General features: G+C 45.0%; 1 protein-coding gene across 4 annotated transcripts in view; it reads right to left on the bottom strand.

The window, feature by feature from the left end:
* Window positions 1-18,207, bottom strand: part of NHS (NHS actin remodeling regulator) — a 242,351-nt gene that overhangs the window by 38,408 nt on the left and 185,736 nt on the right. Inside the window, exon 1 of one of the 4 annotated variants that reach the window (XM_081907520.1) lies at window positions 11,189-11,286. The exons of the other annotated variants lie outside the window; for them this stretch is intronic. Within the exon in view, the coding sequence (XP_081763646.1) occupies window positions 11,189-11,240 (52 nt within the window). The 5' untranslated portion in view covers window positions 11,241-11,286. Of the gene's footprint in view, window positions 1-11,188; window positions 11,287-18,207 lie in introns of those variants that run through there. 4 annotated transcript variants of the gene reach the window in all.

Genomic DNA, 18,207 nt, shown 5'->3' with positions numbered 1-18,207 from the left:
ATTACATTTTCAGAAGTGTCCCATATTATTTTTGTTCAGGAATCTTCATGTGAAGAGACAGTCACAAGATTTGGCAACAATACAGCATGGCAAAAATGTTTTTTGTTTTGTTTTGTTTTTCCCTTTGAGAAATCCTTGCAATATATAAATTACAAAAGTTACTTAATTACCTAAAGGGAACCAGGCAGAGGACCAGGCAGAAGGCCTCCCTTCAGATGTCAAGGAGATAAAGAACTACATAACTTTTAGAAGACATCAGAAGGCAGCCCTGTATTGAGAAGATTTTAATGTTTGATAATTTACTATGTTTTATATATGCAGTAAGCTGCCCTGAGTGGCTGGGGAAACCCAGCCAGTTGGGCAATATATTTATTATTATTATTATTATTATTATTATTATTATTATTATTATTAGCATTTGAAATTCAGCTACTCCAGAGCTTCATCAAGCAATCTCTATTCCTGAACTTTGTATTGAAGGCACTGCCACCACATGGCAATCTGTGTTCAGCACTTATCACACTTCTTCACATCTCTGTTAAGTCTGCCAACAAGGAGGGCAATTATGGTTGGCTGAGATTCATAATGAGGATGTTGTTCATTAAGTATTAGAGGGAGACCACCCAGTCATTTTTAACAACTATGGAGCCATTAAGTGGTATATATTTATTAGAGCAGTAGAGCCCAAAGCACAGCACATTACAAAAGTTGCCATACTCTATTGCAAAAAGACAATGAAATGATTAGTGAACTTGTATCACAGACTTGTAGCCAAAAAAGGATTTGGCTAGCACTGACCCAGTCTGTAGGCCACACAGCCACTCCAGGTCTAAATTATGGTACTTGGGTGAAGTTCCTTATTACTGGGAACCCTGATAAGGAAGGGCTCCCAGTTGCAGGAAGGTTTCTCACTGTGCTCCTCCAAACACACTTAGAAATCTACTTTATACATTCCTAGTCGACTCAGGAAGCTTGGGAGCAGAGTGAATTGTGGACATTTGCCTCCCCCCCAAAAAAACTCTATTTTGAATGTCTCTTTCCGGAATGAGGAACTGAGATTTTAAAATTAAGTTTTAATTGGTGGGAATGAGAATCAGAAATAGGAGTAAGAACCAAATTGATCCATCTGAAAGACATCCTTTCCCCTTCACCCTCACTTGGGTGAGGGGACAGGTCCCTTGTCACCCTTCCCCTGTGTCCCCATCTCTCTTTATTTCAACATTCATGGCCTGCTTCTTTGGATGTTGACTTAGCAGTGCATTCCTCTCTCTTCAACGGGACTTGCTCCCAATTGGAGAAGTACATAGGACTGAAACCTTAATCATGCAACCCAAAATTGGATAGTTTCTAAAATGTTCTCACTCTTCAGGAATTTCTTTGTGATGGATTTTCAATTTTCATTAACAGACTTGATAACCACAGACCACAAATTAATTTGTTTGAGCTTGCTCCTCTTAGCAAAGATTTGCATTCCATGCATCCTGTGTCGGGGATGGGGAATCCCTTTCTGCCCAACAGTCACTTTCCCTTCTGGACAACCTTGTGAGGTGGGACATGCCAGTGGCGGGTGGGATCAGAGGCAAAAATGGACAGAGCAATTCATGCCAATTTTACCTCTGTGCACTGAGCTAATTTTTACAGAGACACCCCTCTTTAGACTCCTTGCAGGCAAGCACAAAGCATTATGGGAGTTCAAGGGCACATTGCAATCAGGCAGAAACACTCAGGGAGGGTGCAAAGCAGGACAGGTGATGGGCGTGGCCTGAGGAGAAGGGGTGTGGCCTAAGGAAAGTCCCAAGGGCCACATCTGCACCTGACATCCCCCTTCCCTGCTTTATGGCATATGCATCTGATAGTAAAGGATGGCTAACAAATTTAATCATGATAAGATGTGCTGTGGTCAGGGCCAATGATTCCATTTTGCTGTTTGAGGCAAATCAGGAAGTGCTGGCCGCTGCTGCCTGTGGTGATGCCAGGTAAGTGATGCCGGCACTGGCACTGATTTCAGGGGAGATCTTGCCAGAAATCAGCGCAGAGGTGGCCAGGCGCAGCCTCACCCCACCAAACAGCTGTGGTAGCCTATGGTATCTGGCCACAAGCAGGAAAATACAAAGGAGGAATAAATTCATTTGTCCTTTGCTCCTCCTTATTCTTCCGTGTGTTTCCAGAATTTAAGCATTGTGCCACACCCTGGAAACAGAAGCATGAAATCTCTCTCTCTCACACACAAGTTTATTTCTGCAGCCTCAATAATACAGGCACAATTTATAATGCCAAACCCTTGAATGCTCACAATATATCAAATGGCAGGACGTATCTTTGCTTTCCATGTTGCGCATGTCACCTTTTCATTCATAAAAGACAAGTCGTATCTTTAATCACTCTGCCAGAATAACAGCACTCGATTGCTCGCGTTATCAAACACTATTGGAAAAGCCTAGATAAGGAAGGCTGGGCAACCCCAGCCTATTAGTATTCCACACACAGCCACCTCGTAAGCGAGAGTCATTGGTATCCCAGCAACCCTTAACTTTTCATTCTCCCTGGATTGCCGGATCTTTATCAAAATATAATTACATCCCTCATTTGGAAGATAAATTTTGATAGCCTGTGCCATGCCCAAATAAATAAAATCTGCGAGTGCTAAGATTCCACGGTTACAAACACCTGCATGTATCAAGGCACTTAGGTGGCCTCCTACCTGGTGGAAAGATTTGTTTGGTCTGCGGCATCTCCCACCTTCGCATCAATGGCTGAGGTTAAATGTTCAAATGTGGCAACAAGCTGAAAGTCGGCCCGGTCTAGCATCCAGTTCCCAACTGCAGCAAGCCAGAGGACAGGGCAGGAAGGAAACAAGCAGGCCTTCTCCCACTTTCCACCCCACTACCATCCCAAGGTATACTGCTTTTGAACCTGGAGGATCCATTTACCTATCAGGGTAAAATCCCATGGTAGAGCCGACATCCATTCATTTGATAAAACTCAGGAAATGCCTCCGTTTGGAAACACAGAGTCACAGAGTTGGAAGGGACTGGGAAGGACATCAAACCCAACCCCCAGCAATGCAGGAATCTTTTGCCCAATGTGGGGCTCAAACTCATGACCCACAGATTAAGAGTCTTATGTTCTATCTATTGAGCTAACCCCCGATAATTCAAAATAAATAATAGTACAGTCATACCTTGAGTTAAATATGCTCCAGGTTGAGTGTTTTCAAGGTTACACTCCAAGGCGACCTGGAAGTAATAGAATGTGTTACTTCCGGGTTTCACTGCTCACACATGTGCAGACGCTCAAAATGACGTCACGCGCATGCACGGAAGCGGCGAATCGCAACCCGCGCATGCACAGATGCGGGCTGCATTCACTTCAGGATGCGAACGGGGCTCCGGAACGGATCCCGTTCGCATTCGGAGGTACCACTGTAGTATGCAGTTTTACATTTACTGGAGGCAATCAGTGCTATTTTTCTAGAAATAGAGGTGCCAGAACTCACCATGAACACCTCCCTCATTCTCTTAGAATGGCAACGGTGCCCACCTGAGAGGTGCCGGAACCGAGTTCTGGCGAGTTCCAATTAAAGCCCTGGGAGCAAGTGATTTTGCACTTGACAGGCATGTGAGAGACACTGCAAAGTGTAACAGAACTTTAAAATTTTATTTTGTGACCTGTTGCGTGACTCAGAATAAAAGAGTGCACCAGAAAGTACTGCAGTACAGGCAGCAACTGTCTGAGGTGTGTCCTAATAGTGCATGACGGTGCACGCATTGTGCTGAACACGGAAGCGACCCAAAAACCTAACAGAAAGGGGCGGGATGTGCAGGCGACAGAATGGGGCTTTTGCAGGCTTTTTCAATGGTGTTTCAAATATACGCAATTTCACTTAAATGTGTTGTGCCTTGGAATGTAACTCCCGGGTAAACTGGGAGTTGCCTGTACTTTATGGGAAAGAAACATAGGGAAGATGCTGAAGTCACACCATCGGTCAATCTAGCTCAGAAATGCCTACACTGACCAGCAGCAGCACTGCAGGGTTTCAGACAGGGGACATTTCCAGCCACGTTTGGAGATTCCGAGGGTTAGACTTGGGACCTTCTGCATGCAAAGCAAATGCTCCATCACTGTCCTAATGCCTTTTCTCACCTACTCATACCAGTAGTGGCAGGCAAGGTGGGGAGCGCTGCTCACCTGGTTTCCCAACACTGCCATCACTGCTGGTTGCCTAGAGGGAAAGGGGTAAGGCCCTCAGTCACTGGAATCACCTCCATGCTGTGAAGTAGGTAAGCAAGGTGCCCCACCCCGATCTACCAACTGCTATCGTTTGCCTCTAACAAAAAAAACCCTTACCAGTTAGGTGACAATGATACTTCAGTATCTCCATAACTAATTAGGTTCCTAAAATACGTGCAAGACATTCCACCTTCCTAGGCGATGGTGCTTATGCTGGGATTCAGTTTTAGCTACCACAGACATTTACAATGCAAAAGCTGAGGTAGAAAAGGAGGAGGGAGGGAAGGAGAGACAAATGCATCCTGACAACTGGGACATTTGGAGGTTGGCGTTTTCCCTGGGGCCGGTACTCTGGAAAACATGGCAGTCCTGGCTGAAATAGGACCATTGGAGGGCAAGTTGTGGAACCGTAAATGTGAAGATAGCAGTCAATCCTGCCCTTCTTATGCCATTAGTAAAGTGACGCTAATTTAAGATTAGGAATGTTCAAGAGGCATTGCCAGTGGACAGGTAAAATAATAACTAGCAAACTATATTGTGTGAAGCGCACTAGGATGATTCAGAGAAGAGATTGAGTTTAATCTCTGGTTAGTTTAAGCATGCCTTTCCCTGCTAGCTGTGACTGGCAGCGTTTGGCTCACATTCCAAAATGGACTAACAACATACCTGCTGGATCAGGCCAAAGGTCCACCTTGCCCAGCATCCTGTTGTCCCCGTGGCCAACCAGTTGCCCACGGGAAGCTCATAGGCAGGACCTGAATCACTTGTGATTCCCAGCAACTGAAATTCAGGAGCATGCACCTTTTGATATTGTAGGTAAAAGGTAAAGGTAAAGGTACCCCTGCCTGTACATAGGGTGTCCGACTCTAGGGTTGTGCGCCCATCTCACTTAAGAGGCTGGGGGCCAGCGCTGTCCGCAGACACTTCCGGGTCACGTGGCCAGCGTGACGAAGCTGCTCTGGCGAGCCAGCACCAGCGCAGCACACGGAAACGCCGTTTACCTTCCCGCTATAAAGCGGTACCTATTTATCTACTTGCACTTAGGGGTGCTTTCGAACTGCTAGGTGGGCAGGAGCTGGGACCGAAAGACGGGAGCTCACCCCGCCGCGGGGGTTCGAACCGCCGACCATGCGATCGGCAAGCCCTAGGCGCTGAGGTTTTACCCACAGCGCCACCCTGATATTGTAGGTAAAAGATATGAAAAAACATCCATTGCTCATCAATGCTGTGCTACCTTGCTGTGTGTTGTTGAACCATAGGGCCATCACTCAGGGGTAGAGCTTTGATCCCAGGTTCAATCCTTGGCATATCCAGGTAGGATTACAAACACCCCCTGGCTGAGAGCTGCTGCCAGTCTGTGTAGACCAGTGTTTCTCAAATTAGATCCTCAGCTGTGGTTGGATTACAATGCTCCTCATCCCTAGCTAGCAGGACAAGTGGTCAGAGATGATGGGAGTTGTAGTCCAACAACAGCTGGAGAGACATTGAGCTAAATGGACCACTGGTCTGACTCAATGTAAGGCAGCTTATGTTTCTATAAAATCACACATACACCATGGATAGCTGTATGTGTGATGGGGGGGGGGCGGGCAACAAGTATAAACACAAAATACAAACTTTGACATGGTAACGAGCATGCAAATCTATCCTAAGTTCCATGTTCTGTCCCAATATCAGATCTCATGGAGAAGGCAGCTCAGAGGTTGCAGGACCATGGATAGCTCCAAGTGAGCAACTTGACCCCATCAAGATTGAGAGCAAGACTGAGCCTTTTTAAGCATGTGCCCCCAGATTACCCCACCTGACTTCCCAAAATATGCTCCTATGCTATGTTCCACAAGCTGGGCCAAGGTTTGCAGCCACTGAATTCAAGTAATGCTGCATTATTCCCAATTCACAGGAAAAAAAATTAATAGTCTGTTTTTTTCCTTTTCAGTTTTACATTATTAGAACCATTCGTCTGACTAGGTTTCAGCCAATTCCATCTGTGGGAATTGTGTCATCATTGCTAACAGACAGATATTTTTGTAAGCAGCCATTCAGCATATTTCATTGTAGCCCAATAAGGCTAAGCACTGACATCAGGGGCAAAAAAGGCGGCCAGTGTCACGGAGCAGGAATAAATATTTCAGGTGCTACTAAAGTATGAGATCATATTCTCCGCTATTAATACAGGGTGGGATTCAGTGAATCAGTCCATCAACTTGCTTAATGGGCCTTTCCCACATCCCAGCACTGCTGGACTGTGAGGTGCAGTGAGAAGCATTGGGTTCCTCAGCCTCCGTTGTCTCCTGGTCTCCCATAGCAGACTTGGAGCCCAGCACCTAGTTTGGCTCCTTAGCTAGAGACTCTGCAGCCTCCAAGTCTTGATTGCTGCTGGACTCTGGGTCACGACACGAAGGTTTCAATACCAAGCCATCTTTCCCTGGGTTAGCAGTTCTCGTGACATGAAGTAACATTCAGGCAACTTTTTGTTGGGTCTAAATGTGCAGAATCAGGTTCACCACAGCAAAAACAACGATAATTAATTTGTCAGATGGAACTCAGTGGGATTCATGACCATTATAGACATTACACTGAATGTGTTGGACTGAAGTGACAGAATTCAGACTATACTACCACCGATAGGTGGTTTCACCCCCCAATGCTTGGCCATATTAAAAAACATCAACAGATGTCCCAACATGCAATGAGCTGGCACCTAAGTTAAACCTTTCTCCCTGACAATCTATTTCCCATCTCACAAATTTGGGGGCGTTTCTTTTTTACAGGGGGGAGCGGTGCAAAACATATCCCCCTGAAGTGGTTCAGTCCTCAGGCGACTTCAACCGATCATGTGTAATGTAGCTAGTGGTAAGCCTTCTGTGGGTGTCCTCAGAAACCTTCCTGAATATCACTACAACAACAATCCATGTTTCTTCTGCAAGGCTGTTAATCACACAGGCAACTATGGTTTTTCTAGGTATAGAAAATATGCAGTGCATTTTAACCAATTTCTAAATATGTATTGCTCCTGCACTGCCCATTCGCAAAGACCTGAACCTGGAATGACTTCTTCCTTTGCAGATACTCAGCTGGGGTTACTCTGAGCAGCCAATGAGCACATCCTAGTACTTGGTTTCCTATTTCTTTTCCAACCTTAAGCTTTTATACTTTTCTGAGTTTCTCACCAATATGTTCCACAGAGCATCCTCAGTTACTGCTGCAACACCAATCACAGGAGATTAGATAGACAGATAGATAGATGATATAGATACAGTGGTACCTCGGGTTAAGAACTTAATTCGTTCTGGAGGTCCGTTCTTAACCTGAAACTGTTCGTAACCTGAAGCACCACTTTAGCTAATGGGGCCTCCCGCTGCCACCGCTGCACGATTTCTGTTCCCATCCTGAAGCAAAGTTCTTAACCCGAGGTACTATTTCTGGGTTAGCGGAGTCTGTAACCTGAAGTACCACTGTATAGGAATAGATATAGATATTATTCAATATAAACCCCACTCTGCATACAATCCTTTCCATCAACAGGATCATGAAGGAGGAGATCTACAATACTGGTATCATGAATGTCAAGTAGCAAGAACTCTGTATCATCAATGCTAAAAATAACTGAAATAGAAAGAACAGGGAGGGTTGGGAAACACTGCTACCTGAAACCCAGTCAGTGTCAACAATACTGAGCTAGAGGAACCAATGGGCTCATCTGGTATAAGAAATACCCAATGCCCAAGGGATATTTCCCCCCTACAGGCGACTGTGCAGTGTCATATTTGTGAGAGAACATTGCCTAGTGTTTCCTGTACTCTTCCATCACAGCCAGATTAATTATTCCATATGCCACGTCCACAATGCTTGTCAACCTAATTTATGAATGTAATAATACAGATCATTTATAAACTAGAGGTATGAAGATCACAAGGAAGTCAAAGTCTATTTAACTATAGATAGCATTTGGTGGGGGGTGGGGGTGGGGAATTGCATTATAGAGGTAGAACCCACTGAGGTTGCCCCTTCATTCATTCCCACACGCGATTCTGCCCTCTGCCATTCAGTCACCATGCAACCACACTTGCCCCTTCTTATTGCTTTCATTATAATCAGCAAATGGCAACACAGGTGCCTCTGTAGAAGAGGAACCTGAAAGCTAAGCTGTGAACCGACCATTTAAAATAAAAATAAAAATACTGTTCTATCTTCCAAGGGCAACTGAGGATATGAGAAGGGAACGATTAGGGGGCATCCACTCCCTGTCGTACAATGCACCACACTGCAGAAAGAAGAGTTTGCTGTGATACAAGCCTCTAACATTATCATAATCACTGCAAAGCCAGCCTTTTTACTGAGCATGTTTACTGGTGGCAATGAATTTCACAACCCTCTCCAATATTTTGCATCCTGGATAAGTGGTGAGGATTTGTCAATCACGATACCATTTCTTATTGTGCTCGTAATTTTTCTCTGTGCCTTTTGCATTCCTGTGAAGGAAAACACACACACACACACACACACACACACACACACACCTCAAAAGCCTCTCCTAACTTCTTAGTAGCTGCTGCCATCATAAAGGACTGGCATTTTCTGTATCATGTATATCAGCAACACAACACAAATCCAAATGGGTTCTATGAGTCAGCTCTGTGCCTTTGCAGAGTAAGAAGCAAACAGATCTAGCCCTCAGCAGGAGGAGGAGAGAGGATTCAAGCACTAGTTTTGCAAATCATAATTGGGCTTACAGGGCAGGCATTATTAGCAGCTCTTGTGTCAGACCAAATAATGTAAAATAAAAATAAACCATGAAAAAGGAAGAATCAGCCAAAGTAGCAGAAGTATTGCAAAGACCAGCACCACTTAACAACTGCCCACCATCTTGGCTCAATCATTCCACCATGTATGACATCCCCCCCCTTACAATGACCTTAGCAGAAACTACTGCATGAACATTGCATTTTATTTTTAGGTGCAAGCACTCAGAAAATCCCAGGTGTGTGGCTGAATGGCCAAAGGGCAGCCTCACCTTCAATACCCTTTTATGGAAGGGCTGGGGAGAGAAGCAGGCTCTGGGGAAAGGGGCCAGCATGGATAGTAGTACTCATTTAGGTTATTAGAGTAGTTCTATTAAGGAGACACACACACACACACACACACACCATTTTCCTTTCTTATTTGTGAATCCCCCCTTTTTTAAAAAGTCAGATTTAGTGTCCTTCCTTTGAGCTTTTAATACCCAAATAATTTCCCTTCCACCTGCAATTTGAAAAGTACAGCCTTGTTCCCATGCCAGGGATTTCTCGGTGCCTGACAGCTTCTGCATTTCCATACCTTGCTGGTAAGCATAAATGCTGCATACTAAACTCTTACAGCCAGTGGCAGTGATTCTTACAGAAAGGAGCAACACATTACTACGACTGCTAAGATAAAACTTACAAGACAATGCAAGACAATTTTTTTTTAAGAAGCCACAAGCAAAGTCACATTGCAATTATAAAATAAAATAAAATATTTGATTTAACCAGAATAAAAGGATTAGAAGGAGTGGATTAACATAGGAAATAAAATGTATTACCATTGGGGAAACTCCTGCTCATTTAGATTCTCCAGCCAATGCATAGAGTCACCCAGAGATTGCAGCTTTTCCTTTTAACTTCATTCCCCAACTGTGTAAGGAATTGGTTAAAAATGACGTCACTGCTGATCTACTCACTCCCTTTCCTAGTCCTCACCCCCATTCACTTGCCAAAAGAGCTGAAGCTGCTACACTTATCATCCCGAGTTGGCCAATGAAACACGACTATCCAAGTTCCTGGTTCTGCATGGGGCCATGTCAGTGCAGTACTGCAAGTGCATCTCTCTTAAGTCTCCTGCAGCATCATTTTGCTAAAATGCACCGTCAAGAGGCCCCAGAAACATCCAGAGATCTTTTAAGAAATCCTATTTGTCCCAAACTTAGGGTGCATAAAACACAGATTATGCCACACCAAATTCATCATTAAACAGCAGTGAGAGAAAATCGCCTTGCCTGGATTCTGCCTGTGTGTTTATTTAACACACTTTTATTTCCTCTCTCTCTCTCTCTCTCTCTCTCTCTCTCTCTCTCTCTCTCTCTCTCTCTCTCTCTGTTGTAGCTTTCTTGTATCAGAACTGCAACATATCTTCTTTTTTATCCTCCTCCCCTCTGGATATTACATCACCAATACATGATTCCAACTCTTACTATGGAACTGGGAAAAATAATAATTCTGAATGGGAGCTACCCACGGTGAGCTCATCTATTGAATTCAAGTGATGCCAAAGTCTGAATCCCGGCAGTTTTACACAAAGACTCTGGCCTGACATAGCACTGCTTGGATTTTTATAACCTTGCATTTGCTGAAAAGCGAAATGTCTCATTGTTATGCTATTGAAACCAGATTAGTTTGCTTGCCACCACAAGCTGTGCAAAGAAGCACTGGCTGCAAGCAATGCATGGCTCCATCCAGAACATTCCTCTGGAGAATGCATAGGGTACTCAGCATTCTGGGGCTGCATTTAGCATTCCCTGCCTATCTTATCTGCCGAGAAGATGTTGCAGTAAAATCCTCTGACCGGCAAAGCTACAGGAGAGAGAGGGAAAAGCCGGCTTGCGAGCACACTGCAGAAATACTTGGAAGCATCTCTCTTCCCCCCGCCCTGCTGCTCTCCTAAGCCTTCATTCTCTAAAGCATCACTAAAGGGGACTTTCAGATAGAGAGAGAGAGAGAGAGAGAGAGAGAGAGAGAGAGAGAGAGAGAGAGAGAGAGAGCGCCCTGATTCCATTCCTGACACTCACTGCAGAGAAGCTGACTGCATGGCACCCTCTCTACAGCCACAAAACCATCAGCAAAGCAGGCCGGCTATAATGCAAGGCCTGCTGCATAGCTAGCTGGGCTGCTGGTTGCTATGGGCACCCAATTCCACGCCCCTCCACCTCCCCAATCCATACCTGTGCATCTTCTCCTTGGGTACCGCTGCAGCTTGCCTTGGGATTTGCCCATCCACGATGTGGCCAGGCACTACCCATCCCTGATAAGTCTCAATGGCCTAATGGAGGGCAGGTGCTTGATACTGCATCCTCTCTCCCTCCCTCCCTCCCTCCCTCCCTCCCTCCCAGCAGCAGCAGCAGCACAGTCAGAGTCAGTCAGAAGCAGCAGCAGCAGCAGCAGCTGTATCACTGGCAGCAAAGGGGAATCACTATATGTGTATGGGTAGCCTCAGCCTATGCAGATCTCTCTGAGATATATATATATATATATATATATATATATATATATATATATATAGCGAGAGAGAGAGAGAGAGAGAGAGAGAGAGAGAACGAACCCTATTCCTTTATAGCACAACTTACTGACATGGATTTGTTATGTGTACATTACTACCAGAAAACATGCATCACATTGGGTACATGTTGGGAAATTTATTTTGGGAGTTCAGATTACTGGACCCATCAGGGGCCATTTATTTATTTATTTAGTTAGTTAGTACACAGCGCTCTACCCAAAGATCACAGGGCGGTTCACAACAATGAATCTAATGGAAATGCTGGAAGAAATCCTCATGCCTTTAGCATGCCAGCCTACATGCTGGCATTCCATTCTAACTTGAAGGCCTGTTCTCTGCAAAGTGAGACAGAGTTGTTCCACTCTAAATCAGGGTGAGGGGTGGAGAGGAACCCGTCTCGCTGCTTTGGCATGCTGCTCAGGGTTATCTTTTTCTCTCTTTTCTACATTAAGGGCTATTGAGCCTTCAAAGCAGGCATTTCACAACTCTTTCGTCACTTGGGGACAATGGATGAAGGAACCTGTGAAGTGCAAAAACTGTATGATAAGCTTAAATAAAAACCCAGCTACCATCTCTTTCTGAATATTCTCCCCATATTCTGTCATGGTGAGGCATTTGGGATGAACACATTTGGGCTGAGAGGGGAAAGGAAGCACACAGAGTCCCTACCCCTCCATATGCCTGAGGGCATTGGCTCTACTTGAAGCCAGCTTGCATGGAACATAGGCTTAGAACCCTCATCTTGATCTGTAACCCCAATAAGACAGGGTTCCCAATCACAGAGATTGTTCAAAACACTTTTGGGTATTCCCTTCAGACCCTCGCTCTCAATGGAGGATGGTCTGAAATGGAGCCAACATGCCTTGGGATGTTGTGGGGAGGGCTTGTGTGTGTGTGTGTGTGTTCCTACCCCCTTCCCACATTTAATCACATGCATTCAGGGGAACACCTTAATAGGCTCAGAAGGTGGTCATGAACGGTCTAATTGCTGGGTGGAAACTATAAGGCACAAAGGGCTGAAAATCACCTTTCCTTGAAGGGGAGGGAAGGTCAATTTGGCTGAGGGGGAAAAAACCCTCACAGAACTTCCCAGAACATACGAGAAGCCATCTACAGTTCACTGGTAGTCAAAAACTGCTGAGTGACCACATGGAATCTGTTCACTTAGGCCAATATTGGTTACCTATGCGGATATGTGGACATGTCAGAAAATTTCTGCCAGGTCAGAATTTGTTGCACACCCCCCTCATTCATCTCATTGAGCAAGTTCCTGGAACGGAATGTAGATTTTTGGTTTTGTCTGCAGATCTATGATCCGGGGGGGGGGGGGCTGGTTTGTTCACTGCACTTAAGGTAATCCAAAAGCTTGCTATCTCTCCCTTGCCTTGTTTTAACATTCTAACGCTTCTTAGAACAGCTTTGAAAGTGCAGCACCTCTGCTGTCCTAGGTAAACCACTTTTTTCAAAAACAGTTCAGGAAGTGACTGTACATCATTTCCTGTATACCTGCACATGCAACAGACAGAGTCCCCCACCCCCTATCTGAACACCATGGATGCAGGCATCTTTTTGTACGTACAATGACCCTTCATACATACAGTTTTGGTTTGTGTGTGTGTGTGTGTGTGTGTGTGTGTGACTGTTTCTCTGCACAGATTTTTAAAGAATTTCCCAAAAAGTATCCTAAAAAAATATGCATAGAAATAGGCCACAATATGAGCTTTTAAGATGTCCACATATGGAAACAGGATGAGATGAGCTAGGCTACATTTGTCCACCCCTACAGACTATGTTCCACACGCTACCCTTGACCTCTACTATGGGGCAACGTATTTTCTTCAGAATAATTTATTTTATTCTGGTCAGCACTCCCTGAAGACACCCTCCTTGTGATACTCATAACCCCCTGAGTTTATTGGTCCAAATGGTCACTGCATTCTGCACACTTCAACATAGTAAGTACAACGCGAGCAAAGTGTGAAAGGAGAAGACAATGACAGTGAAGAGGAAGGCAACAATATTGTTTCCTCGTGGCACTGCCAAGGTAGTGCAATCATTATGGAGTTTGTTTTTTATTTAGGGCATTCCTGTGTAGGAGGCAACACACTCAGGAAAAAGGAGCTACCATCTCACAGACACACACAGTGACATAATTACTGCAGCCCTAAAACCTTTACACTGCTTCCTTGTAAAACATCGATTGATTTTTAACATCCTTTCTTTAGCTTTTATGGCTCTTAAGAGACTAGCCCAACATCCCTGTGAAACATCTTTCACCCTAAGCCTTTAGTCAATGTTTTGAAAAGATTGGTCTCATCCTTGTCTTGCCATTCTAACTTCAACCTTGAAAGAGGGGGAAGAAAGTGTTCATTCATCACCAGTCCATCAGTACCATATATTTAAGGCACATTTATGGAAGAAACCTGGGAACTGTAGGTTACCTCTCACAAAGCCACAGTTCCCAGCACCATCAATAAACTAGGTTTATTTTGGCACAACTATTGCCACTATTAAAAATGAGCGCAAAACTCTCCAGCTAGACAGAATAATCACACAACGCTATCAGCCACACAATATGAGACTCTTCTGCTACCACCAAGATTGGCTCATGCTGTATTTAACTCTAGGGTGTTTCTACTGCAGTTTTCAACTGCAGCAGAAACTGCCCGAGGGCACAAACGAGTGAATATCTCCAACTTTAATGTGGATTGTGTCACTGGGAGAGGACATAAAGGTCTTGCACTTTTTGATTAGGTAATTCTAGTGTGCTGGTGACCTTGGAGAGCGTTTGCTGTCAGTATCTATAGTGGCTTCACTTTCACTGCGTAACTCTGCATCTGAACCTTCAGGAGTTCAGCATGCAGATTAGCTGGGGGTTAAAGGGTGCCTAGCTGCACACTCACTCTCAGAGAAGAAGTAAAATATGAACTGTGAGTGATGCAAAAAGCAAAGGGTTTCAGAAATGAAATTACAAGGGTAAGAAAACACAGAGAAAACGCATATGAACAAAATGTGATGGGTGGTAAATGGAAAGGGGATAACAAGCAGACCAAGGAAGTTAAAAAACAGAAACAAGAGGAAAGTTCATTTGAACATTTCTGAGCACAATTCAAAGAGTTGGTGCTGGACTTTAAAGCCCTAAATAGGCTCGCACCTGTATACCTGAAGGAGCATCTCCACCCCCATCATTCAGCCCGGACACTGAGGTTCTCCTCCAAGCGTCTTCTGGTGGTTCTCTCACTGCAAGAAGTGAAGTTATGGGGAACCAGGCAGAGGGCCTTCTCAGTAGTGGCACCCGCCCTGTGGAATGCCCTCCCATTCAATGTCAAGGAGATAAATAGCTATATCATTTTCAGAAGACATCTGAAGGCAGCCTTGTATAGGGAAGTTTTAAATGTTTGATGTCTTATTATGCTTTTTTGTATCTGTCGGAAGCAGAGTGGATGGGGCAACCCAGTCAGATGAGCAGGGTACTACAACTACTACTACTAAGGAAAAGCAGGTATGCTGCTCACATAGGATCAAAGGTACAACCAGCTGCTTAATGCCCTCCTCACCCATTACTTTCTGCCTGTGCTGGTCCCGGGGGGAAGGTTACCGTTGACGTAGTCGAAGTTCGGTCCTGGGTCACTAGCCTGGAAACAGTTCACAAGGAGCAGGGCGAGGTCCGAAGCAGGAAGCCGGGTGGGGACAGGAACACTGGAGGGTCAGGTCTGGGTCTGGGCAGGAGCAGGTACTCAACGATATTGCTCCCACAACCTGGGACCGGGCTGACTGGCCTTTGTCTTAAGGCGAGCACTCCTCCTGGGAGAAACCAGTTCCCTCTGCCTCTCTGCCCTAAGCCTCTGCAGCTCAGGAGAGGCTGGGGAGTTACTGGACCCAGGGGGAGACTCACCTGCCTCTGGCAGGGCCGGGAGAGGCGCACCTGTAGGCACTGTGTCCTTAATCACCTCTGGAGCTAGAGTGGAATCACCTGGTGCCTGCTCCTGAGGATCCGGCACAGGTGCTTCAGATCCAAGGCCCTGCCCCAGTTCAGCCGGCCCTGGAGGCGGGGACTTATGTGCAGACTGGGATTCCTCCGGTTCAGCCTCTGAATCGGATTCCCAGGCCATCACACTGCCTCTGTCAGCTGCATAGCCAGTGGAGGCTAATCCGTTAGGGCAAATGAGGCACTGCTTCACCAACCTCAGTGTTGATTCTTGTGAACCCACCTGGCTTCTTATTCACAACCAGTCCAAAGGGTTAAGGGTGAAACTGCTCTTAACCTGAAGCACTATTTTAGTTAATGGGGCCTCCCGCTGCTGCCGCCGCGCTGCCAGAGCACGATTTCTGTTCTCATCCTGAAGCAAAGTTCTTAACCCGAGGTACTATTTCTGGGTTAGCGGAGTCTGTAACCTGAAGCGTATGTAACCCGAGGTACCACTGTAAGTGGCTCCTTGATTTAAAAATAAAAATAATAAATTATACAGTGTCAAAATTGTATGTGATTATGTTTCTGTTTCTATTTATGTATTAGTCAAAGCTGTCAATAAAAAGGAAGCATTAAAAAAAAAAAAATCATGATGTCACATTGGAGCTTTTAAACTTCTCTCTACTTTAATCAGGAATCCCTGACCTGTGTGCTATAAGAGGTATTGAAATAAGCCTTGCAAAAATAAGCCTCTGTCTATCCAGCATCTGCCAGTGATTCATCCATCAGTTTATGCCCCTCAGGTTGGGAAGACAGCATTGATCCTTCTGTCTGCCCATATATGGGCAGTGACATCATCTCAAGGGAGAGATTAAGGATTCCACAGGGATTCCACAAGGAAATCCCAGAAGTACCACTCTTGCCCAGAAAGCACAGCCCTACCCATCTCTGAGCTCTGATTGACATTTTAGGGAAAGCAGTGGGAGGGGCCTGAGGACGCAGTCTTAACTAGATTATTTGGTAGTTGCAGAGATGTTGCCTGTTCCTTTGTTCCTGGAGCTGAGTAATAAAATAAAATAAAAACTGTGCATGTATATTTTTTTAGTATATGATTTGAATGTGCCTTCCCATGTTAACCCTGTGCCCCAGATACATTTTTTTTAAAAAAATGCTGCTCTATATTGGTGATATAAATGCAGGCCTCGAGTTTGTAGATTTTGAAGGTTTCCCCAAAGAATTTTCAAAGAACAAGTATAAGGCAGAAACTCGGTTAATACTGGCTTAATTATATATCCAGAATTCTGAAAACAACACAGCTGTGAAAAGAAACAACCTTCTTGTTTCTTTTTGTTAAATAGCTGGTTGTTTATTTCAGGCCATACCCACTACTACAGTATACAATTTGCTAATTACCTCTCTCGTTACAAAGACAGTCTCTGTTTATAGTGAAGTTGTTCTGGTTGGTATAAATCCCCCCCATCCTAAATTCCTTTGGGCTCTTTATAATCTGTTCACTGGTTTGAAGGGGCTCCCCCTCTCTGTGTTAGATTCAAATAATCTCCTATTCATAGACTTCTAAAAATAGATGGATTTTATTTACATTTTAAAATGGTGCTTATATTTTATACAGCACATTCATTCCCTGAATGTTCATGTACACTCTCACAGTACTTCAGGTGTGGGGAACCTGTGGTCCTCCAGGTGTGGCTGGACTCCCATCATCCACAGCCACCACGGCCAATAGTCATAGTCTTTCATCCCCCTACCGCTGAAAGACTACCTGATCCCTTACGCCCCTGGCTAGACTCTGAGATCACGGGAGGAGGTGCTCTTCTCACAGGGCCACAGTCCTCAGGGAGATGGTGCATGGCCACTTGCAAGATGATGTTCTCTGCTGTGGCATCCTGACTCTAAAATTCCCTCCCCTCTCATATGCGAGCAGCTCCAGCACTGATGAAGTTTCAACACCTGTTAAAATCATGGTGGTTCCTCCAAGTATATGACTAGAGTGGCATCCCTCGCCTGGCTGATGTAGTTACGTTCTTAGCATACTGCACATTCTTACTTTTGAGCAGTTTTTAAATGAACTATTGCTTTTTTGTACATTAATGTTCCAGCAAAGAGAACAACAAAGAGCTGTTATTAAACCACTATACAGTGGTACCTCAGGTTAAGTACTTAAGTCGTTCTGGAGGTCCGTTCTTAACATGAAACTGTTCTTCACCTGAAGCACCACTTTAGCTAATGGGGCCTCCTCCTGCTGCCGCGCCGCCGGAGCACGATTTCTGTTCTCATCCTGAAGCAAAGTTCTTAACCCGAGGTAATATTTCTGGGTTAGCGGAGTCTGTAACCTGAAGCGTATGTAACCTGAAGCGTATGTAACCCAAGTTACCACTGTATATAAAAGAACTCTTAACAGTGATTCTGTAAAGCAGTGGAGCTGTGAGGGTCTGGCTCAGAAGCAATGGTTTGCTTAAGGCCAATGACCACCTATGAGCCAACTCACCAGAGTCGTATGCCCCAGCAAGATCGTCCGGCAAGAAGGATGCACAGCAGCCCACATCTGGCCCCTTGAGCTCTCACTTGTGCCTCAGGTTTTTTCTCAGTGGGAGAAATGTGGGGGTTGTCTGTTATTTGTACAGACCAGTTAAGAAACTGCAAATGAAAACCTGTTTTGTACAGGCTTCCAGAACCTGGTGCACGACAGGCATCACTGGACTCCCATCCTCCTGGACCACTGACTACGCTTGGGTATATGGAAACTGCAGCCTAAA

This window comes from Podarcis melisellensis (assembly GCF_964234715.1).
Source record: "Podarcis melisellensis genome assembly, chromosome: 4".
Classification (NCBI taxonomy): domain Eukaryota; kingdom Metazoa; phylum Chordata; class Lepidosauria; order Squamata; family Lacertidae; genus Podarcis; species Podarcis melisellensis.
The sequence above is the reverse complement of the archived record's forward strand: the minus strand, read 5'-3'. Positions and strand labels throughout refer to the sequence as shown.